This window comes from Salvelinus namaycush, unplaced genomic scaffold, assembly GCF_016432855.1.
Source record: "Salvelinus namaycush isolate Seneca unplaced genomic scaffold, SaNama_1.0 Scaffold2832, whole genome shotgun sequence".
Taxonomy (NCBI): domain Eukaryota; kingdom Metazoa; phylum Chordata; class Actinopteri; order Salmoniformes; family Salmonidae; genus Salvelinus; species Salvelinus namaycush.
The window spans coordinates 2501-27500 of NW_024059711.1; the positions used below are offsets into that span (position 1 = coordinate 2501).

The following is a 25000-nucleotide window of genomic DNA, read 5'->3' on the forward strand; positions in this document are numbered from 1 at the left end:
GGTTTAACCTTCCAGGAGTTTCCAAAGTGGGTGGAGTCGACCTCTAGCTGGTTGTTGCTGCTTAGAAGGTCGTTGTTCACGTTTCCATCATAGTTGCCACACAGACCACACACACGCTCCTACACACACACACACACACACACACACACACACACACACACACACACACACACACACACACACACACACACACACACACACACACACACACACACACACAGAAATAAATATACAGAATCATGGAGACAGTTATGAAGTGCAGTATAATAGCAGTATAATCGTATGTATGGTATGGTAGAATAGTAGCAGTGTAGTAGTATAATAGCATATTAGTGTAGTAGTAGTATAGTAGTAGTATATTTGTGTAATAGTAGTAACATATTAGTATAGCAGTAGTATATTTGTGTCATAGTATTATACCAGTAGTATATTTGTGCAGTAGTTGTATAGCAGTAGTATATGTGTGTGGTGGTAGTATAGTGGCAGTATAGTAGTAAATTAGTGTCGGGTGGTATAGCAGTAGTAGTAGACATAGTATGGTAGTAGTAGTAGTAGAGTAGTGTAGTTGTATAGCAGCACATTAGTGTAGTAGTAGTATTGTTGTAGTAGTATAGTGGAAGTAAATTAGTAGTGTATTGTAGTAGTATAGTAGTAGTGGTATAGTAGCAGTAGTAGTGTAGTAGTCCTCCAGCATATTAATATAGTAGTACTAGTAGTAGTAGGAGGAGTAGATCATTATTATTAGTAGTAGTTTAGTAGTTTAGTAGTAGTAGTAGTAGTAGTAGTAGTAGTAGTAGTAGTAGTAGTAGTAGTAGTAGGAGTAGATCATTATTATTAGTAGTAGTTTAGTAGTTTAGTAGTAGTAGTAGTAGTAGTAGTAGTAGTAGTAGGAGGAGGAGAAGATCATTATTATTATTAGTAGTTTATTAATATTATTATTAGTAGTAGTATACCAGTAGTGTAGTAATAGTAGTGGTATTAGAGCAGTAGTAGTGGTGTAGTAGGAGTAATTGTGTATTAGTAGTGGTATAGAAGTATTGTCTTAGTATTATTATTATTAGTAGTAGTTTATTAATATTAGTAGTATTAGTAGTATACTAGTAGTATAGCAGTAGTAGTAGTGGTATTACAGTAGTCGTAGTAGTAGTAGTAGTAGTAGTAGTAGTAGTGGTGTAGTAGAAGTACTTGTGTAGTAGTAGTATAACAGTAGTAGTATATAGTGGTCGTAGTGGTATTAGAGCAGTAGTAGTGGTGTAGTAGGAGTAATTGTGTATTAGTAGTAGTATAGAAGTACTGTCTTATTATTATTAGTAGTAGTAGTAGTTTATTAATATTAATAATATTAGTAGTATAGTAGTAGTATAGCAGTAGTAGTAGTGGTATTACAGTAGTAGTAGTAGTAGTAGTAGTAGTGGTGTAGTAGAAGTAATTGTGTAGTAGTAGTATAAAAGTAGTAGTAGTATATAGCAGTACTAGTATAACAGTACAGTAGTAGTATGGTGGTAGTATAGCAGTAGTAGTATAGTAGTAGTATTGTAGTGATAGTATAAAAGTACATTAGTAGTATAGTATTATTATAGTATCAGTATTACCCTGTACTGTGAGGAGATGTGTACCAGCAGGCGGGTCCCCAGGTCCCAGCTGATAGAGATGTGTTTCCCCAGCAGCAGGATGAAGAACTGACCAGAGCGAATGATCTCCACCTCAACACCCTTCATCACTGGCTTCTTCATCCTCACCTGGAGAGAGAGGGGGGGGGGGGGTTAAATGTGTGTGTGTGTGTGTGTGTGTGTGTGTGTGTGTGTGTGTGTGTGTGTGTGTGTGTGTGTGTGTGTGTGTGTGTGTGTCTGTGTGTGTCTGTGTGTATGTGTCTGTGTGTGTGTGTGTGTGTGTGTGTCTGTGTGTGTGTGTGTGTGTGTGTGTGTATGTGTGTGTGTGTGTGTGTGTGTGTGTGTGTGTGTGCGCGCGTGTGTGTGTGTGTGTGTGTGTGCGTGTGTGACCTGTCCGTTCTCCATAGTTATGAGTCCTCCCTGGTAGTAGACTGTAACAGCTTTAGCACAGCGATGACCTACGACCCCACAGGCCTCATTCTCCACAAGCACCCTGAATGACCCCTCGTCTCCTCCACACTGGTCCTGGAGAAATAGACGTGGAGAGAGAAAGAGTGGGAGGTGGTGGGAGGGAGAGAGAGATGAAATGATAAAATATACAGACAACAAATTCCAATTGGCTGTGCTTAAATTATTTAACATCATCCTTAGCTCTGGCATCTTTCCCAATATTTGGAACCAAGGACTGATCACCCCAATCCACAAATTTGAACCCAATAACTACTGTGGGATATACATAAACAGCAACCTTGGGAAAATCCGCTGCATTATCACAGCAGACGTGTACATTTCCTCAGTGAAAACAATGTACTGAGCAAATGTCAAATTGGCTTTTTACCAAATTACCGTACGACAGCTCACGTGTTCACTCTCCACACCCTATTTACAAACATACAAACCGAATCAAAGGCAAAGTCTTCTCATGATTTATTGATTTCAAAAAGCTTTTGACTCAATTTGGCACGAGGGTCTACTATACAATTGATGGAAAGTGGTGTTGGTGGAAAAACATACGACATTATAAAATCCATGTACACAAACAACAAATGTGCAGTTAAAATTGGCAAAAACCACACACATTTCTTTCCACAGGGCCGTGGGGTGAGACAGGGCCGTGGGGTGAGACAGGGCCGTGGGGGGAGACAGGGCCGTGGGGGGAGACAGGGCCGTGGGGTGAGACAGGGCCGTGGGGTGAGACAGGGCCGTGGGGTGAGACAGGGCCGTGGGGGGAGACAGGGCCGTGGGGGGAGACAGGGCCGTGGGGTGAGACAGGGCCGTGGGGTGAGACAGGGCCGTGGGGGGAGACAGGGCCGTGGGGGGAGACAGGGCCGTGGGGGGAGACAGGGCCGTGGGGGGAGACAGGGCCGTGGGGGGAGACAGGGCCGTGGGGGGAGACAGGGCCGTAGGGGGAGACAGGGCCGTAGGGGGAGACAGGGCCGTGGGGTGAGACAGGGCCGTGGGGGGAGACAGGGCCGTGGGGGGAGACAGGGCCGTGGGGGGAGACAGGGCCGTGGGGTGAGACAGGGCCGTGGGGGGAGACAGGGCCGTGGGGGGAGACAGGGCCGTAGGGGGAGACAGGGCCGTGGGGTGAGACAGGGCCGTGGGGGGAGACAGGGCCGTAGGGGGAGACAGGGCCGTGGGGGGAGACAGGGCCGTGGGGGGAGACAGGGCCGTGGGGTGAGACAGGGCCGTGGGGTGAGACAGGGCCGTGGGGGGAGACAGGGCCGTGGGGGGAGACAGGGCCGTGGGGGGAGACAGGGCCGTGGGGTGAGACAGGGCCGTGGGGGGAGACAGGGCCGTAGGGGGAGACAGGGCCGTAGGGGGAGACAGGGCCGTGGGGGGAGACAGGGCCGTGGGGGGAGACAGGGCCGTGGGGGGAGACAGGGCCGTGGGGGGAGACAGGGCCGTGGGGGGAGACAGGGCCGTGGGGGGAGACAGGGCCGTGGGGTGAGACAGGGCCGTGGGGGGAGACAGGGCCGTGGGGGGAGACAGGGCCGTGGGGGGAGACAGGGCCGTGGGGGGAGACAGGGCCGTAGGGGGAGACAGGGCCGTAGGGGGAGACAGGGCCGTGGGGTGAGACAGGGCCGTGGGGGGAGACAGGGCCGTGGGGGGAGACAGGGCCGTGGGGTGAGACAGGGCCGTGGGGGGAGACAGGGCCGTGGGGGGAGACAGGGCCGTAGGGGGAGACAGGGCCGTGGGGTGAGACAGGGCCGTGGGGGGAGACTGGGCCGTAGGGGGAGACAGGGCCGTGGGGGGAGACAGGGCCGTGGGGGGAGACAGGGCCGTGGGGGGAGACAGGGCCGTGGGGGGAGACAGGGCCGTGGGGGGAGACAGGGCCGTGGGGTGAGACAGGGCCGTGGGGGGAGACAGGGCCGTAGGGGGAGACAGGGCCGTGGGGGGAGACAGGGCCGTGGGGGGAGACAGGGCCGTGGGGGGAGACAGGGCCGTGGGGGGAGACAGGGCCGTGGGGGGAGACAGGGCCGTGGGGGGAGACAGGGCCGTGGGGGAGACAGGGCCGTAGGGGGAGACAGGGCCGTGGGGTGAGACAGGGCCGTGGGGGGAGACAGGGCCGTGGGGGGGAGACAGGGCCGTGGGGGGAGACAGGGCCGTGGGGTGAGACAGGGCCGTGGGGGAGACAGGGCCGTAGGGGGAGACAGGGCCGTGGGGTGAGACAGGGCCGTGGGGGGAGACAGGGCCGTAGGGGGAGACAGGGCCGTGGGGGGAGACAGGGCCGTGGGGGGAGACAGGGCCGTGGGGGGAGACAGGGCCGTGGGGGGAGGCAGGGCCGTGGGGGGAGACAGGGCCGTGGGGGGAGACAGGGCCGTGGGGTGAGACAGGGCCGTGGGGGGAGACAGGGCCGTGGGGGGAGACAGGGCCGTGGGGGGAGACAGGGCCGTGGGGTGAGACAGGGCCGTGGGGGGAGACAGGGCCGTGGGGGGAGACAGGGCCGTAGGGGGAGACAGGGCCGTGGGGGGAGACAGGGCCGTGGGGGGAGACAGGGCCGTGGGGTGAGACAGGGCCGTGGGGTGAGACAGGGCCGTGGGGTGAGACAGGGCCGTGGGGTGAGACAGGGCCGTGGGGTGAGACAGGGCCGTGGGGGGAGACAGAGCCGTGGGGTGAGACAGGGCCGTGGGGTGAGAGAGGGCCGTGGGGTGAGACAGGGCCGTGGGGTGAGACAGGGCCGTGGGGTGAGACAGGGCCGTGGGGTGAGACAGGGCCGTGGGGTGAGACAGGGCCGTGGGGTGAGACAGGGCCGTGGGGTGAGAGAGGGCCGTGGGGTGAGACAGGGCCGTGGGGGGAGAAAGGGATGCAGCTTAAGCCCCACTGTCTTTAACATACAGTTGAAGTCAGAAGTTTACATACACCTTAGCCAAATACATTTAAACTCCGTTTTTCACAATTCCTGACATTTAATCTAGCTAAAAATTCCCTGTTGTAGTTCAGTTAGGATCACCACTTTATTTTAAGAATGTGAAATGTCAGAACAATAGTAGAGAGAATTATTTATTTCAGATTTTATATCTTTCATCACATTCCCAGTAGGTCAGAAGTTTACATATACTCAATTAGTATTTGGTAGCATTGCTGTTAAATTGTTTAACTTGGGACAAATGTTTCGGGTAGCCTCCAAAATAAGCCTCCTTGCTCGCACACGCTTTTTCAGTTCTGCCCACTAATTTTCTATGGGATTGAGGTCAAGGGCTTTGTGATGGCCACTCCAATACCTTGACTTTGTTGTCATTAATAAATTTTGCCACAACTTTGGAAGTATGCTTGGGGTCATTGTCCATTTATAAGACCCATTTGCGACCAAGTTTTAACTTCCTGACTGGTGTCTTGAGATGTTGATTCAATATATCCACCTAATTTCCCTTTCATCATGATTCCATCTATTTTGTGAAGTGCACCAGTCCCTCCTGCAGCAAAGCACCCCGACAACATGATGCTGCCACCCCCGTGCTTCACGATTGGGATGGTGTTCTTCGGCTTGCAAGCTCCCCCCTTTTTCCTCCAAACATAACAAATCAAATCAAATTAAAGTTTATTTGTCACGTGCGCCGAATACAACAGGTATTCACCTTACAGTGAAATGCTTACTTACAGGCTCTAACCAATAGTGTGAAAAAAAGGTATGTGTGTGTGTGTGTGTAGGTGTGTGTGTGTGTGTGTGTGTGTCTGTGTGTGTGTGTGTGTGTGTGTGTGTGTGTGTGTAGGTAGGTAAAGTATTAAAACAACAGTAAAAACACAGAGGCCGAGCGGTAACATACCAGGCAGTGATGCAACCGGTCAGGATGCTCTCGATGGAGGCCGAGCGGTAACGTACCAGGCAGTGATGCAACCGGTCAGGATGCTCTCGATGGAGGCCGAGCGGTAACGTACCAGGCAGTGATGCAACCGGTCAGGATGCTCTCGATGGAGGCCGAGCGGTAACATACCAGGCAGTGATGCAACCGGTCAGGATGCTCTCGATGGAGGCCGAGCGGTAACGTACCAGGCAGTGATGCAACCGGTCAGGATGCTCTCGATGGAGGCCGAGCGGTAACGTACCAGGCAGTGATGCAACCGGTCAGGATGCTCTCGATGGAGGCCGAGCGGTAACATACCAGGCAGTGATGCAACCGGTCAGGATGCTCTCGATGGAGGCCGAGCGGTTACATACCAGGCAGTGATGCAACCGGTCAGGATGCTCTCGATGGAGGCCGAGCGGTAACATACCAGGCAGTGATGCAACCGGTCAGGATGCTCTCGATGGAGGCCGAGCGGTAACATACCAGGCAGTGATGCAACCGGTCAGGATGCTCTCGATGGAGGCCGAGCGGTAACGTACCAGGCAGTGATGCAACCGGTCAGGATGCTCTCGATGCAGGCCGAGCGGTAACGTACCAGGCAGTGATGCAACCGGTCAGGATGCTCTCGATGGAGGCCGAGCGGTAACGTACCAGGCAGTGATGCAACCGGTCAGGATGCTCTCGATGGAGGCCGAGCGGTAACGTACCAGGCAGTGATGCAACCGGTCAGGATGCTCTCGATGGAGGCCGAGCGGTAACGTACCAGGCAGTGATGCAACCGGTCAGGATGCTCTCGATGGAGGCCGAGCGGTAACGTACCAGGCAGTGATGCAACCGGTCAGGATGCTCTCGATGTTGCAGCTGTAGAAGCTTTTGAGGATCTCAGGACCCATGGCAAATCTTTTTAGTTTCCTGAGGGGGGAAAGGCTTTGTCGTGCCCTCTTTCCGACTGTCTTGGTGTGTTTGGTCCATTCTAGTTTGTTGTTGATGTGGACACCAAGGAACTTGAAGCTCTCAACCTGCTCCAATTCAGCCCCATCGATGAGAATGGGGGCGTGCTCGGTCCTCCTTTTCCTGTAGTCCACAATAATCTCCTTAGTCTTGGTTACGTTGAGGGATAGGTTGTTATTCTGGCGCCACCCGGCCAGATCTCTGACCTCCTCCCTATAGGCTGTCTCGTCGTTGTCGATGATCAGGCCTACCACTGTTGTGTCATCTGCAAACTTAATGATGGTGTTGGAGTCGTGCCTGGCCATGCAGTCGTGGGTGAACAGGGAGTACAGGAAGAGACTGAGCACGCACCCCTGAGGGGCCCCTGTGTTGAGGATCAGCATGGCAGATGTGTTGCCACCCTACCCTCACCACCTGGGAGTGGCCCGTCAGGAAGTCCAGGATCCAGTTGCAGAGGGAGGTGTTTAGTCCCAGGTTCCTTAGCTTAGTGATGAGCATTGAGGGAACTATGGTGTTGAACGCTGAGCTGTTGTCAATGAACAGCATTCTCACATAGGTGTTTCTTTTGTCCAGGTGGGAAAGGGCAGTGTGGAGTGCAATAGAAATTGCATCATCTGTGGATCTGCTTGGGTGGTATGCAAATTGGAGTGGGTCTAGGGTTTCTGGGATAATGGTGTTGATGTGAGCCTTTACCAGCCTTTCAAAGCACTTCATGGCTACGGACGTGAGTGCTATGTGTCTGTAGTCATTTAGGCAGGTTGCCTTTGTGTTCTTGGGCACAAGGACTATGGTTGTCTGCTTGAAACATGTTGGTATTACACATGTTGAAAAAGTCGTTTTCCTGTGGATATAGATACTTTTGTGCCTGTTTCCTCCAGCATCTTCATAAGGTCCTTTGCTGTTGTTCTGGGATTGATTTGAACCTTTCGCACCAAAGTACGTTCATCTCTAGGAGACAGAACAAGTCTCCATCCTGAGTGGTGTGATGGATGAGTGATCCTGTGGTGTTTATACTTGCGTACTATTGTTTGTACAGATGAACATGGTACCTTCAGGCATTTAGAAATTGCTCCCAAGGATGAACCAGACGTGTGGAGGTCTACAATTATTTTCCTGAGGTCTTGGCTGATTTCTTTTTATTTTCCCATGATGTCAAGCAAAGAGCCAGTGAGTTTGAAGGTGGCCAATTAGCCTATCAGAAGCTTCTATAGACATGACATAATTTTCTGGAATTTTCCAAGCTGTTTAAAGGCAAAATCAACTTAGTGTATGTAAACTTCTGACCCACTGGAATTGTGATACAGTGAAATATAAGTTAAATAATCTGTCTGTAAACAATTGTTGGCAAAATGGCATGTCTCATGCACAAAGTAGATGTCTTAACTGACTCGCCAAAACTATAGTTTGTTAACAACACATTCGTGGAGTGGTTAAAAAACAAGTTTTAATGACTCCAACCTAAGTGTATGTAATCTTCCGACATCAACTGTATATTTCAACAAATTGGCAAGGGCACTAGAACAGTCTGCAGCACCCGGCCTCACCCTTCTTGAATCTGAAGTCAAATGTCTACTGTTTGCTGATGATCTGGTGCTTCTGTCACCAACCAAGGAGGGCCTACAGCAGCACCTAGATATTCTGCACAGATTCTGTCAGACCTGGGCCCTGACAGACCTGGGCCCTGACAGACCTGGGCCCTGACAGACCTGGGCCCTGTCAGACCTGGGCCCTGACAGTAAATCTCAGTAAGACTAAAATAATAGTATTCCAAAAAAGGTCCAGTCGCCAGGACCACAAATACAAATTCCAACTAGACACTGTTGCCCTAGAGCACACAAAAAACGACACATACCTCGGCCTAAACAACGCCACAGGTAACTTCCACAGAGCTGTGAACGATCTGAGAGACAAGGCAAGAAGGGCCTTCTACTCCATCAAAAGGAAGATAAAATATGACATACCAAATAGGATCTGGCTAAAAATACTTGAATCAGTAATTGAACACATTGCCCTTTATGGTTGTGAGGTCTGGGGTCAACTCACCAGCCAAGAATTCACAAAATGGGACAAACACCAAATTGAGACTTCCACATGCAGAATTCTGCAAAAATATCCTCAGTGCACAACGTATAACTGTATAAATTTGTAAAATTGTATAAACTGCCTTAATTTGGCTGGACCCCAGGAAGAGTAGCTGCTGCTTTGGCAGGAACTAATGGGGATCCATAATAAGTACAAATACAAATACCAAATAATGCATGCAGAGCAAAATCTACCTACAGTGCCTTGCAAAATTATTCATCCCCTTGGCGTTTTTCCTATTTTGTTGCATTACAACCTGTAATTTAATTGGACTTTTATTTGGATATCATGTAATGGACAAACAAAATAGTCCAAATTGGTCAAGTGAAATGAAAAAAATTACTTCCTTCAAAAAATAAAATGAAAATAAAAATGGAAAAGTGTTTTGTGCATATGTATTCACCCCCTTTGCTATGAAGCCCCTAAATAACATCTAGTGCAACCAAGTACCTTCAGAAGTCACATAATTAGTTAGATTGCACACAGGTGGACTTTATTTAAGTGTCCCATGATCTGTCACATGATCTCAGTATATATATATACACCTGTTCTGAAAGGCCCCAGAGTCTGCAACACCACTAAGCAAGGGGCACAACCAAGCCAGCGGCACCATGAAGACCAAGGAGCTCTCCAAACAGGTCAGGGACAAAGTTGTAGAGAAGTACAGATCAGGGTTGGGTTATAAAAAAATATCCAACACTTTGAACATCCCACGGAGCACCATTAAATCCATTAAAAAATATAAAGAATATGGCACCACAATAAACCTGCCAAATGGGGACCGCCCACCAAAACTCACAGAGCAGGCAAGGAGGGCATTAATCAGAGAGGCAACAAAGAGACCAAAGATAACCCTGAAGGTGCTGCAAAGCTCCACAGCGGAGATTGGAGTATCTGTCCATAGGACCACTTTAAGCCATACAATCCACAGACCTGGGCTTTATGGAAGAGTGGCCAGAAAGAGCCATTGCTTAAAGAAATAAGCAAACACATTTGGTGTTCTCCAAAAGGTATGTGAGAGACTCCCCAAACATATGGAAGAAGGAACTCTGGTCAGATGAGACTAATATTTAGCTTTTTGTCCATCAAGGAAAACGCTGTCTGGTGCAAACCCAACACTTCTTATCACCCCAAGAACACCATCCCCACAGTGAAGCATGGTGGTGGCAGCATCATGCTGTGGGGATGTTTTTCCATCAGCAGGGACTGGGAAATTGAAGGAAATTGAAAGAATGATGGATGGCGCTATAACAATAATAGAGACACATATTTTCCTCAGATTACACATATCCAAAAATAATTTGAAAACAAAGAGGTGGAGGGGGAGAGAGAGAGGGAGAGAGAGGTGAAGGGAGAGAGATATTGGGGGAGAGAGAGAGATTGAGGGAGAGAGAGATGGGGGGAGAGAGAGAGAGGGAGATGGAGGGAGAGAGAGAGAAATGCAATTGAATTGAAATTTAGAAAGAGGTGGAGGGAGAGAGAGAGATGAGGGAGGGAGGTGGGAGAGAGAGGTGAATGGAGAGAGAAAGGTGAATGGAGAGAGAGAGGTGGAGGGAGAGAGAGAGGGTGGGGGAGAGAGAGAGAGGAGGGAGAGAGTTGGAGGGAGAGAGAGGGTGAGAGAGAGGTGTTGGTAGAGAGAGGGAGAGAGAGTTAGGTGGAGGGAGAGAGAGAGAAGGAAAGAGGAAGAGAGCGAAAGAGAGAGATTGAGAGAGAGATTTGGAGAAGATGGAGGTGGAGAGAGAGAGATAAAGAGAGAGAGAGAGGTGGAGGGAGAGAGAGGGGAGAGAGAGATAGAGAGAGAGAGAGAGAGAGAGAGAGAGAGAGAGAGAGAAAGAGAGGTGGCGGGAGAGAGAGAGAAAGGGAGAAAGAGGTGGACGGAGATAGAGGTGGGAGAGAGAGGGAGGTGAATGGAGAGAGAGCGGTGGAGGGAGAGAGAGGTGGAGGGAGAGAGAGGGGAAGAGAGAGAGATAGAATGAGGAAGAGAGGGAGGGTGTAGAGAGGGAGAGAGTTGGAGGGAGAGAGAGAGTGAGAGAGGTGTTGGGAGAGAGATAGGTAGAGGGAGAGAGATAGGTGGAGGGAGGGAGATTGAGAGAGAAAGAGAGAGACCGAGATTTGGAGAGAGAGGGAGGTGGAGAGAGAGAGAAAGAGAGAGATGGAGGGAGATCGAGCAAGTGAGAGAGAGAGAGAGAGAGAGGTGGAGGGAGAGGGAGGTGGAGGGAGAGAGAGGTGGAGGAAAGAGAGAGGGAGGTGGAGAGGAATAGGTTGTTGGAGAGAGGTTGAGGGAGATAACGGTGGGGGAGAGAGGTGAAGGGAGAGAGAGAGAGGTGAAGGGAGAGAGAGAGAGATGGAGGAAGAGAGAGAGAGGTGGAGGGAGAGAGAGAGGTGGAGGGAGAGATAGGGAGGTGGAGGGAGAGAGAGGGAGGTGGAGGGAGAGAGATGGAGGAAGAGAGACAGAGGTGGAGGGAGAGAGGGAGTTGGAGGGAGAGAGAGGGAGTTGGAGGGAGAGAGAGGGAGGTGGAGGGAGAGAGAAAGAGGTGGAGGGAGAGAGAGGAAGATGGAGGGAGAGAGAGGAAGATGGAGGGAGAGTTGGAGAGAGAGAGAGGGAGAGAGAGGGAGGGGGAGAGAGAGGCGGAGGGGCAGAGAGAGAGGTGGAGGGAGAGAGAGAGTTGATGAGAGAGAGAGAGAGATGGTGAGAGGGTGGGAGGGTGGGAGGGAAAGAGAGGGAGGTGGAGAGAGGTGGATTAGGAGAGGTGGAGGGAGAGAGACAGGTGGCGGGAGAGAGAGAGGAGGAGGGATTGAGATAGGTGAGAGAGATGGAAGGATGGAGAGAGTTTAGGGAGAAAGAGAGAGATGAAGAGGTGAAGAGGTGGAGTGAGTTGGAGAGAGAGAGAGGGTGATTAATGATTAATATTGTTGTTGTAGTTGTTGTTAATGGTGATCCCATGTCCACTACTACTATTATTATTACTGTTGGTCCCACCATTTATTTATATATAAATATATATATATTTTGTATATATATACATATATATTTGATTTTTATTTTTCGATATGTATACTTTGACAATGTAAGTAATAATGAACTTACCATGTCAATAAAGTCAATTGAATTGAATTGAATTGAATTGAGAGGGAGGGAGGGAGATGGAGGGAGTGAGACAGAGGCACAGTCAGAGAGAGAGTGGGGGGAGAGATGGAAACTTGGAGGGAGGGACAGAGAGAGGGAGAGATGGAGAGGTGGAAGGACAGAGAGGATGAATGTTGTGGAAGGAGAGAGAGAGGATGGAGAGAGGTAGGGATGTGGAATTAGAGAGAAGAAGTCACCAAGAGAGCGTTGGGGAGGGAAGCTGGAGAGGTGGACGGAGAGAGAGGGTTGACATCATGATTAATTTTAACAACTTTGAGACAAGTATCAGGCATGACACACACACACACACACGATAACACGCGGTAAAACAAACTGACCTGCACCAGGACGTACTGACAAAGCCCAGGGAAGGAGTACTGGAGACCGTCGAAGGTGATGTAATGTCCCTCTCCCACTGTACGACAGACACCATCACACACGTGCGCTGTACAGCTCCAACGTCTGTTCTCACACATACTGCACAGGACACAAACACAACAAGAGAGAAAGTTGAGAATGATCTAGTCTCTTTTTGTGATATAGTTAGGTTAGGTACAGTCTCAACTAGGTACATACCTGGTGATATAGTTACGTTAGGTACAGTCTCAACTAGGTACATACCAGGTGATATAGTTACGTTAGGGTACAGTCTCAACTAGGTACATACCAGGTGATATAGTTACGTTAGTTACAGTCTCAACTAGGTACATACCAGGTGATATAGTTACGTTAGTTACAGTCTCAACTAGGTACATACCAGGTGATATAGTTACGTTAGTTACAGTCTCAACTAGGTACATACCTGGTGATATAGTTACGTTAGTTACAGTCTCAACTAGGTACATACCAGGTGATATAGTTACATTAGGTACAGTCTCAACTAGGTACATACCAGGTGATATAGTTACGTTAGGTACAGTCTCAACTAGGTACATACCAGGTGATATAGTTTTATATGGTCTAAGCAATTTACAGTTAAAGTCGGAAGTGTACATACAACTTAGCCAAATACATTTAAACTCAGTTTTCACAATTCCTGACATTTAATCCTAGTAAAAATGATTCGGTCAGTTAGGGTTAGGGTTAGGATCACCACTTTATTATAAGAATGTGAAATGTCAGAATAATAGATGAGAGAATTATTTATTTCAGCTTTTATTTCTTCCATCACATTCCCAGAGGGTCAGAAGTTTGCATACACTCAATTAGTATTTGGTAGCATTGCCTTTAAATTGTTTAACTTGGGTCAAACATTTAGTGTAGCCTTCCACAAGCTTCCCACAATAAGTTGGAAATTTTGGCCCATTCCTCCTGACAGAGCTGGTGTAACTGAGTCAGGTTTGTAGGCCTCCTTGCTGGCACACACTTTTTTAGTTCTGCCTACACATTTTCTATGGGATTGAGGTCAGGGCTTTGTGATGGCCACTCCAATACCTTGACTTTGTGGTCATTAAGCCATTTTGCCACAACTTTGGAAGTATGCTTGAGGTCGTTGTCCATTTGGAAGACACATTTGCAACCAAGCTTTAACTTGCTGACTGATGTCTTGAGATGTTGTTTCAATATATCCACATAATTTCCCTGTCTCATGATTCCATCTATTTTGTGAAGTGCACCAGTCCCTCCTGCAGCAAAGCACCCCGACAACATGACGCTGCCACCCCCGTGCTTCACGGTTGGGATGGTGTTCTTCAGCTTGCAAGCTCCCCCCTTTTTCCTCCAAACATAACAATGGTCATTATGGCCAAACAATTCTATTTTTGTTTTGTCTGACCAGAGAACATTTCTCCAAAAAGTACGATCTTTGTCTCCATGTGCAGTTGCAAACCGTAGTCTGGATTTTTTATGGCAGTTTAGGAGCAGTGGCTTCTGCCTTGCTGAGCGACCATTCAGGTAATGTCGATATAGGACTCGTTTTACTGTGGATATAGATACTTTTGTACCTGTTTCCTCCAGCATCTTCACAAGGTCCTTTGCTGTTCTGGGATTGATTTGCACTTTTCGAACCAAAGTACGTTCTTCTCTAGGAGACAGAACGTGTCTCCTTCCTGAGCGGTATGACAGCTGCGTGGTCCCATAATGTTTATACTTGCGTACTATTGTTTTTACAGATGAACGTGGTACCTTCAGGCATTTGGAAATTGCTCCCAAGGATGAACGAGACTTGTGGAGGTCTACAATTGTTTTCCTGAGGTCTTGGCTGATTGCTTTTGATTTTCCTATGATGTCAAGCAAGGAGGCACTGAGTTTGAAGGTAGGCCCTGCAATACATCCACAGGTACACCTCCTATTGACCCAAATTATGTCAATTAGCCTATCAGAAGCTTCTAAAGCCATGACATCATTTTCTGATATTTTCCAAGCTGTTTAAAGGCACAGTCAACTTAGTGAATAATCTGTCTGTTATCAATTGTTGGAAAATTACATGTGTCATGCACAAAGTAGATGTCCTAAACGACTTGCCAAAAACTATGTGTAATTACTCCAACCTAAGTGTATGTAAACTTCTGACTTCAACTGTACATACCAGGTGTTATGGTACATTCTAAACCAGGTACTTACCAGGTTTTACATAAGGTACATCTAATTAAGGTACGTACCAGGTGTTACAGTCCATATTGATGCTCTGTCCAGGTGCATATGCTCTGTTGTTATGGTAGCACGGACACTGCTCTGGAGTGATGCACTCTCTCCTATGTCGAACCTGAATCAAACAATCAATCAAGTTTTTAAAACCATTTTTTAAAACAGGGACTGACCAGGTGACTGGTGGCTGGACTCTCTGGCCAATCTGTTGCATGTATCTATCACTTAGTTCACAGACAGACAGACAGACAGACAGGCAGGCAGGCAGGCAGGCAGACACAGAAACCTTGACTAGGACGTAGGTTAGTGTTAAGGTCAGGGTTAGGGTTAGAGGTCAGGGATACGTACCGTGCCGTTTGCACAGAGATTGCCAGGGATACAGGCCAGACTGAAACAGTATTTATTTGGTGTTGTATTTTGTTAGGATCCCCATTAGCTGTTGCTAATCAGCAGTTACTCTTCATGATTTCGAAACAAAACTTGAAACATTACATAATACTAGAAATGTACATGCCCCGCCCACCTGAGGATCTCTCCTTTACAGCCATCTATTTCCTGTTTGAGGGCTGCAAAATCCACTTGTCACTTAAATCACGCTGGATTGAGTACTTTCATTTTGCTCCTGCAACGTTCATACTCTTGCTTGTGCCTGTTGTTTTTCTCCGTTAACATTACAACCGTGGAGATGTTTGTAATGAACTGTCAAACACACCCCGGTAAATGAATGAAATGGGCTCACTGGAATACATTGTCTTTCCGTTGCATCTAAAGGACGCTTAATCTTTGTCAGGGATTTAATGCATCGTCTCAACACTTACATCAGAAGACAGAGAAGAAAGAGAAAGTTATTTTTTGCCAGGGTTAGGATACGTACCAAACTGTGGTGGCAGGTAACCTAGTGGTTAGAGTGTTGGATTAGTAACCAGAAGATTACAAGATCAAATCCCCAAGCTAAAAATCTGTTGTTCTGCCACTGAACAAGTCAGTTAACCCCTGTTCCTAGACCAGTTAACCCACTGTTCCTAGACCAGTTAACCCACTGTTCCTAGACCAGTTAACCCCTGTTCCTAGACCAGTTAACCCCTGTTCCTAGACCAGTTAACCCCTGTTCCTAGACCAGTTAACCCACTGTTCCTAGACCAGTTAACCCCTGTTCCTAGACCAGTTAACCCCTGTTCCTAGACCAGTTAACCCCTGTTCCTAGACCAGTTAACCCACTGTTCCTAGACCAGTTAACCCCTGTTCCTAGACCAGTTAACCCCTGTTCCTAGACCAGTTAACCCCTGTTCCTAGACCAGTTAACCCACTGTTCCTAGACCAGTTAACCCCTGTTCCTAGACCAGTTAACCCCTGTTCCTAGACCAGTTAACCCCTGTTCCTAGATCAGTTAACCCACTGTTCCTAGACCAGTTAACCCACTGTTCCTAGACCAGTTAACCCCTGTTCCTAGACCAGTTAACCCACTGTTCCTAGGTCATCATTGAAAATAAGAATGTGTTCTTAATTTCACTAGGGTAGGGGGCAGCATTTTGGATGAAAAGCGTGGCCAAATTAAACTGCTTGCTACTCAGGCCCAGAAGCTAGGATATGCATATAATTGGTAGACTTGGATAGAAAACACTCTAAAGTTTCCAAGACTGTTAAAATAATGTCTGTGAGTAGAACAGAACTGATATGGCAGGCAAAAACCTGAGGAAAATCCATCCAGGAAGTACTATTATTTTGAAAGGCTGTTTTTCCATTGAAAACCTATCCACCATACAAAGACTTAGGACCCAGTTCACGATCCCTATGGCTTCTTCTACATGTGACCAGTCTTTAGGTATTGTTTCAGGCTTTTACTCTGAAAAATTAGGGAGATACAGCACTTTCAATGAGTGGACAGTGGAAATTTCCAGACATGAGTCCAGCGCGTGATCAGGAGTGTGCCTTTCTTGTTTCTCCTTTTCTATTGACGAAGCTTTTGTCCGGTTGAAATATTGTTGATTATTTATGACAAAAACTACCTGAGGATTGATTTTAAACATCGTTTGACATGTTTCTACGAACTTTTATTTGAACTTGTTTGACTTTTCTTCTGGATGTTGAGAGCGTGCTTTGTGCCTTTGGATTACTGAACTAAACGCACCAACAAAATGGCGGTTTTTGGACATAAAGAGAGACATTATCGAACAAATCGAACATTTACTTGTATTTTCATCAATGTTTATGATGAGCATTTCTGTAATTTGATTTGACTCTCTGCAATTTCACCGGATGTTATTTGAGACAATGCATTACTGAATATAACTCGCCAATTTAAACAGAGGTTTTTGGACATGAATTAAACTTTTTTTTTTTTTTTTCACCTTTATTTAACCAGGTAGGCTGGTTGAGAACAAGTTCTCATTTGCAACTGCGACCTGGCCAAGATAAAGCATAGCAATTCGACATATACAACAACACAGAGTTACACATGGAATAAACAAAACATACAGTCAATAATACAGTAGAACAAAAGAAAACAAAAAGTCTATATACAGTGAGTGCAAATGAGGTAAGATACGGGAGTTAAGGCAATAAATAGGCCATGGTGGTGAAGTAATTACAATATAGCAATTAAACACTGGAATGGTAGATGTGCAGAAGATGAATGTGCAAGCAACTGGGATGCAAAGGAGAAAGATAAATAAATAAATATAGTATGGGGATGAGGTAGGTAGATAGATGGGCTGTTTACAGATGGGCTATGTACAGGTGAGCTGCTCTGACAGCTGGTGCTTAAAGCTAGTGCGGGAGATATGAGTCTCCAACTCCAGAGATTTTTGCAGTTCGTTCCAGTCATTGGCAGCAGAGAACTGGAAGGAAAGACGACCAAAGGAGGAATTGGCTTTGGGGGTGACCAGTGAGATATACCTGCTGGAGCGTGTGCTACGAGTGGGTGCTGCTATGGTGACCAGTGAGCTGAGATAAGGCAGGGCTTAACCTAGCAGAGACTTGTAGATAACCTGTAGCCAGTGGGTTTGGCGACGAGTATGAAGCGAGGGCCAACAAACGAGAGCGTACAGGTCGCAATGGTGGGTAGTGTATAGGGCTTTGGTGACAAAACGGATGGCACTGTGATAGACTGCATTCTGTTTGTTGAGTGGAGTGTTGGAGGCTATTTTATAGATGACATCACCGAAGTCGAGGATCGGTTTGATGGTCAGTTTTACGAGGGTATGTTTGGCAGCATGAGAGAAGGATGCTTTGATGCGATATAGGAAGCCAATTCTCTATTTAATTTTGGATTGGAGATGCTTAATGTGAGTCTGGACGGAGAGTTTACAGTCTAACCAGACACCTAGGTATTTTTAGTTGTCCACGTATTCTAAGTCAGAGCCGTCCAGAGTAGTGATGCTGGACGGGCGAGCAGGTGCGGGCAGTGATCGGTTGAATGGCTAGTAATAGGGGTTGCAACAATTTCGGCAGATAATTTTAGAAAGAGAGGGCCCAGATTGTCTAGCCCGGCTGATTTGTAGGGGGTCCAGATTTTGCAGCTCTTTCAGAACATCAGCTATCTGGATTTGGGTGAAGGAGAAATGGTGGGGGCTTTGGCGGGTTGCTGTGGTGGGTGCCGGGCAGTTGACCGCGGTAGGGGAAGCCAGATAGAAAGCATGGCCAGCCGTAGAGAAATGCTTATTGAAATTCTCAATTATCGCGGATTTATTGGTGATGACAGTGTTTCCTAGCCTCAGAGCAGTTGGCAGCTGGGAGGAGGTGTTCTTATTCTCCATGGACTTTACAGTGGCCCAGAACTTTTTTGAGTTAGTACTACAGGATGTAAATTTATGTTTGAAAAAGCTAGCCTTAGCTTTCCTAACTGCCTGTGTATGTTTGTTCCTAACTTCCCTGAAAAGTTGCATATCACAGGGGCTATTCGATGCTAATGCAGAACGCCACAGGATGTTTTTGTGCTGGTCAAGGGCTGACAGGTCTGGAGTGAACCAAGGACTATATCTATTCCTAGTTCTACATTCTTTGAATGGGGCATGCTTATTTAAGATGGTGAGGAAGGCACTTTTAAAAAATAGCCAGGCATCATCTATTGACGGGATGAGGTCAATGTCATTCCAGGATATCCCTGCCAGGTCGATTAGAAAAGGCCTGCTCACAGAAGTGTTTTAGGGAGCGTTTGACAGTGATGAGGGGTGGTCGTTTGGTCGCAGACCCATTACGGATGCAGGCAATGAGGCAGTGATCGCTGAGATCTTGATTGAAAACAACAGAGGTGTATTTGGAGTGCGAGTTAGTTAGGATGATATCTATGAGGGTGCCCGTGTTTAGGGATTTGGAGTTGTACCTGGTAGGTTCATTGATAATTTGTGTGAGATTGAGGGCATCAAGCTTGGATTGTAGGATGGCGGGGTATCCCAGTTTAGGTCACCTAGTAGCACGAGCTCAGAAGATAGATGGGGGGCAATCAATTCACATATGGTATCGAGGGCACAGCTGGGGGCAAAGGGAGGTCTATAGCAAGCGGAAACAGTGAGAGACTTGTTTCTGGAAAGGTGAATTTTTAGATATAGAAACTCGAATTGTTTGGGTACAGACTTGGATAGTAATACAGAACTCTGCAGGCTATCTTTGCAGTAGATTGCAACACCGCCCCTGTGGCCGGGGACTTTATTGAACAAAACAAACATGTATTGTGTAACATGGAGTCCAGGGAGTGCCACCAGATGAAGATCATCAATGGTTAGTGATTCATTTAATCGCTATTTCCGACTTTTGTGAGTCCTCTCCTTGGCTGAAATATGTCTGTATGGTTTCTTGTGGCTAGGCGCTGTCCTAACATAATCGCATGGTGTGCTTTCGCCGTAAAGCCTTTTTGAAGTCGGACACTGTGGTTGGATTAACAAGAAGTTTATCTTTAAAATGGTGTATAATACTTGTATGTTTGAGGAATTTTAATTATGGAATTCTATTGTTTGAATTTAGCGCCCTGCAATTTCACTGGCTGTTGTCGAGGAGGGATACCGACAGAAATCTTTCGACCAGGGTCAGGTTACAGACCCAACTCTGGGGACGAGGTTCAGGATACAGACCAAACTATTTGGAGCACGGTCAGGTTACAGATCAAACTCTGGGGACCAGGGTCAGGGTACAGACCAAACTCTGGGGACCAGGGTCAGGGTACAGACCAAACTCTATGGAAAAGGATCAGGGTTCAGACCAAACTCTGGGGACCAGGGTCAGGTAACAGACCAAACTCTGGGGACCAGGGTCAGGGTACAGACCAAACTCTGGGGACCAGGGTCAGGTAACAGACCAAACTCTGGGGACCAGGGTCAGGTAACAGACCAAACTCTGGGGACCAGGGTCAGGGTACAGACCAAACTCTATGGAAAAGGATCAGGGTACAGACCAAACTCTGGGGACCAGGGTCAGGTAACAGACAAAACTCTGGGGACCAGGGTCAGGGTACAGACCAAACTCTGGGGACCAGGATCAGGGTACAGACCAAACTCTATGGAAAAGGATCAGGGTACAGACCAAACTCTGGGGACCAGGGTCAGGTAACAGACCAAACTCTGGGGACCAGGGTCAGGTAACAGACCAAAATCTGGGGACCAGGGTCAGGTAACAGACCAAACTCTGGGGACCGGGGTCAGGGTCCAGACCAAACTCTGGGTGCCAGGGTCAGGTAACAGACCAAACTCTGGGGACCAGGGTCAGGGTACAGACCAAACTCTATGGAAAAGGATCAGGGTACAGACCAAACTCTGGGGACGAGGCTCAGGATACAGACCAAACTATTTGGAGCACGGTCAGGTTACAGATCAAACTCTGGGGACCAGGGTCAGGGTACAGACCAAACTCTGGGGACCAGGGTCAGGGTACAGACCAAACACTATGGAACAGGATCAGGGTACAGACCAAAATCTGGGGACCAGGGTCAGGGTACAGACCAAACTCTGGGTGCCAGGGTCAGGGTACAGACCAAACTCTGGGTGCCAGGGTCAGGTAACAGACCAAACTCTGGGGACCAGGGTCAGGGTACAGACCAAACTCTATGGAAAAGGATCAGGGTACAGACCAAACTCTGGGGACGAGGCTCAGGATACAGACCAAACTATTTGGAGCACGGTCAGGTTACAGATCAAACTCTGGGGACCAGGGTCAGGGTACAGACCAAACTCTGGGGACCAGGGTCAGGGTACAGACCAAACACTATGGAACAGGATCAGGGTACAGACCAAACTCTGGGTGCCAGGGTCAGGGTACAGACCAAACTCTGGGTGCCAGGGTCAGGGTACAGACCAAACTCTGGGTGCCAGGGTCATGTAACAGACCAAACTCTGGGTGCCTGGGTCAGGTAACAGACCAAACTCTGGGTGCCAGGGTCAGGATACCGACAACATTCTGGGGACCAGGGTCAGGGTACAGACCAAACTCTGGGTGCCAGGGTCAGGGTACAGACCAAACTCTGGGTGCCAGGGTCAGGGTACAGACCAAACTCTGGGTGCCAGGGTCAGGGTACAGACCAAACTCTGGGTGCCAGGGTCAGGGTACAGACCAAACTCGGGGTGCCAGGGTCAGGGTACAGACCAAACTCTGGGTGCCAGGGTCAGGGTCAGGTAACAGACCAAACTCTGGGGACCAGGGTCAGGGTACAGAACAAACTCTGGGTGCCAGGGTCAGGTAACAGACCAAACTCTGGGTGCCAGGGTCAGGGTACAGACCAAACTCTATGGAACAGGGTCAGGGTCAGGATAGAGACCAAACTCTGGGTGCCAGGGTCAGGATAGAGACCAAACTCTGGGGAACAGGGTCAGAGTATGTGTGCTGCTGAATCAAATAATCACCTCATCATCAAGCTTTAATTATTTGAATCAGCTGTGTAGTGCTAGGGCTGTAACCAGAACTTGCGCCTAGGGGCGGCCCCAGGACCCAGTTTGGGAAACTCTGACCTAGAGACAAATTACAGGGTGGCTTAGTATTTCTCATTAAGACCTAGACGATCAATGGTTTCTACTGTTCTAATCCATTGTTACTCAGCCCTCTTTGCTTGAGTTTCTAAGGTTCTCCACTATGAGCTCTAAAGTGAACATACAACACAGTGGAGATATCATCCTTTTGAATGTGGTATAGATGTTGTTTAAGTCTGCATTCTAGTGTGTTTTGTGTCTCTCCAATATAGAGTTTATGACAAACAAGGCACTCATTCAAATAAACCACATTTACAGTATGCTGTTGGACTTTCTGCCTGATTGTAGCCCCGAATGCCTATTGGGCACCAGCGCCTGAGAATAAGATCAGGGTCAGGTCAGGGTTGGGGTCAAGTTCAGGGTCAGGTTTGGGGATAGGGTTGGGGTCAGGGTTGGTCAGGTTTGAGCTCAGAGTCAGGGTTAGTTTAGAGGAAAATTTACCTCAAAGAGGACAGGCGATGCACAGACACATGTTCTCTAATTCTATTGCTCCTAGCGATACATCTTTATAAAAGTTATGTGAGAGGTTAGAAAACAGCCAAGGCTTAGTAACCTCTAGGTGCTGGGGTTAGGGTTAGGGCACGGATCAAAGGCAAGGATTAGTAGCTAGGTGTTGGGGTTAGATTTAAGGTGAAGGTGGGGTTCGAATTAGGGCCAGGTTTAAGGTTAAGGTAACAGCTGGTGAAAAGGTTAGGCCCGGGGTTAAGGTTAGGGCCAAGACCTGGTCTATTAACCTCTGTCTAAATGCAATCTTCATGACTGTTGAGGTCACAGAGAAGAAACGAGCAGTACCCTGTCTTCTCCGAACTGTGCGGCAGATGGAGACAGAAGCTCCTATGCGAACTAGCAGTCCACATGTCTTCTTCGAGGAAAACTCGCCTCCCTGCGGACCTGGCATCCTTTCACTCCCTCCTCTCTACATTCTCCTCTTCTGTCTCTGCTGCTAAAGCCACTTTCTACCACTCTAAATTCCAAGCATCTGCCTCTAACCCTAGGAAGCTCTTTGCCACCTTCTCCTCCCTCCTGAATCCTCCTCCCCCTCCTCCCCCCTCCTCCCTCTCTGCGGATGACTTCGTCAACCATTTTGAAAAGAAGGTCGACGACATCCGATCCTCGTTTGCTAAGTCAAACGACACCGCTGGTTCTGCTCACACTGCCCTACCCTGTGCTTTGACCTCTTTCTCCCCTCTCTCTCCAGATGAAATCTCGCGTCTTGTGACGGCCGGCCGCCCAACAACCTGCCCGCTTGACCCTATCCCCTCCTCTCTTCTCCAGACCATTTCCGGAGACCTTCTCCCTTACCTCACCTCGCTCATCAACTCATCCTTGACCGCTGGCTACGTCCCTTCCGTCTTCAAGAGAGCGAGAGTTGCACCCCTTCTGAAAAAACCTACACTCGATCCCTCCGATGTCAACAACTACAGACCAGTATCCCTTCTTTCTTTTCTCTCCAAAACTCTTGAACGTGCCGTCCTTGGCCAGCTCTCCTGCTATCTCTCTCAGAATGACCTTCTTGATCCAAATCAGTCAGGTTTCAAGACTAGTCATTCAACTGAGACTGCTCTTCTCTGTGTCACGGAGGCGCTCCGCACTGCTAAAGCTAACTCTCTCTCCTCTGCTCTCATCCTTCTAGACCTATCGGCTGCCTTTGATACTGTGAACCATCAGATCCTCCTCTCCACCCTCTCCGAGCTGGGCATCTCCGGCGCGGCCCACGCTTGGATTGCGTCCTACCTGACAGGTCGCTCCTACCAGGTGGCGTGGCGAGAATCTGTCTCCGCACCACGTGCTCTCACCACTGGTGTCCCCCAGGGCTCTGTTCTAGGCCCTCTCCTATTCTCGCTATACACCAAGTCACTTGGCTCTGTCATATCCTCAAATGGTCTCTCCTATCATTGCTATGCAGACGACACACAATTAATCTTCTCCTTTCCCCCCTCTGATAACCAGGTGGCGAATCGCATCTCTGCATGTCTGGCAGACATATCAGTGTGGATGACGGATCACCACCTCAAGCTGAACCTCGGAAAGACGGAGCTGCTCTTCCTCCCGGGGAAGGACTGCCCGTTCCATGATCTCGCCATCACGGTTGACAACTCCATTGTGTCCTCCTCCCAGAGTGCTAAGAACCTTGGAGTGATCCTGGACAACACCCTGTCGTTCTCAACTCACATCAAGGCGGTGACCCGTTCCTGTAGGTTCATGCTCTACAACATTCGCAGAGTACGACCCTGCCTCACACAGGAAGCAGCGCAGGTCCTAATCCAGGCACTTGTCATCTCCCGTCTGGACTACTGCAACTCGCTGTTGGCTGGGCTCCCTGCCTGTGCTATTAAACCCCTACAACTCATCCAGAACGCCGCAGCCCGTCTGGTGTTCAACCTTCCCAAGTTCTCTCACGTCACCCCGCTCCTCCGCTCTCTCCACTGGCTTCCAGTTGAAGCTCGCATCCGCTACAAGACCATGGTGCTTGCCTACGGAGCTGTGAGGGGAACGGCACCTCCGTACCTTCAGGCTCTGATCAGGCCCTACACCCAAACAAGGGCACTGCGTTCATCCACCTCTGGCCTGCTCGCCTCCCTACCTCTGAGGAAGTACAGTTCCCGCTCAGCCCAGTCAAAACTGTTCGCTGCTCTGGCACCCCAATGGTGGAACAAACTCCCTTACGACGCCAGGTCAGCGGAGTCAATCACCACCTTCCGGAGACACCTGAAACCCCACCTCTTTAAGGAATACCTAGGATAGGATAAAGTAATCCTTCTAACCCCCCCCTCCCCCTTAAAAGAGTTAGATGCACTATTGTAAAGTGGTTGTTCCACTGGATATCATAAGGTGAATGCACCAATTTGTAAGTCGCTCTGGATAAGAGCGTCTGCTAAATGACTTAAATGTAAATGTAAATGTTCTCCAAACTGTCCAGCAGATGGAGACAGAAGCTCCTATGTGAACTAGCAGTCCACCTGTCTTCTCCAAACTGTCCAGCAGATGGAGCCAGAGGCTCCTATGTGTCCATGGATTTCTCTAATACCTGTCATTCAGACCTTGGGGATCAATACAAAGTTTGGAGAAGACAGGGTACTGCTAGTTTGTTCTCTGTGACCTTAGCACTCATGAAGATTGCATTTAGACAGACAAAGGAGATGATTGTGAACTACAGGAAAAATAGGATTGAGCACGCCCCCATTATCATCGACGGGGCTGCAGTGGAGCAGGTTGAGAGCTTCTAGTTCCTTGGTATCCACATCACCAACAAACTAACATGGTCCAAGCACACTAAGACAGTCGTGAAGAGGGCACAATTAAACCTATTCCCCCTCAGGACAGTGAACAGATTTGGCATGGGTCCTTAGATCCTAAAAAGGCTCTACAGCTGCACCATCGAGAGCATCCTGACTGGTTTCATCA

General features: G+C 48.4%; 1 protein-coding gene across 1 annotated transcript in view; it reads right to left on the minus strand.

The window, feature by feature from the left end:
* LOC120039593 (von Willebrand factor-like) overlaps positions 1-25000 on the minus strand; it is a gene marked incomplete at its 3' end in the record, with an annotated part of 30431 nt that overhangs the window by 2210 nt on the left and 3221 nt on the right. Inside the window, exons 3-7 of the mRNA XM_038985008.1 lie at positions 14660-14763; positions 12398-12536; positions 2001-2135; positions 1593-1739; positions 1-119 (exon numbers count right to left, since the gene is read on the minus strand). The exon at positions 1-119 is cut by the window's left edge and continues 22 nt beyond it. Of these exons, the coding sequence (XP_038840936.1) occupies positions 1-119; positions 1593-1739; positions 2001-2135; positions 12398-12536; positions 14660-14763 (644 nt within the window). The remainder of the gene's footprint in view (positions 120-1592; positions 1740-2000; positions 2136-12397; positions 12537-14659; positions 14764-25000) is intronic.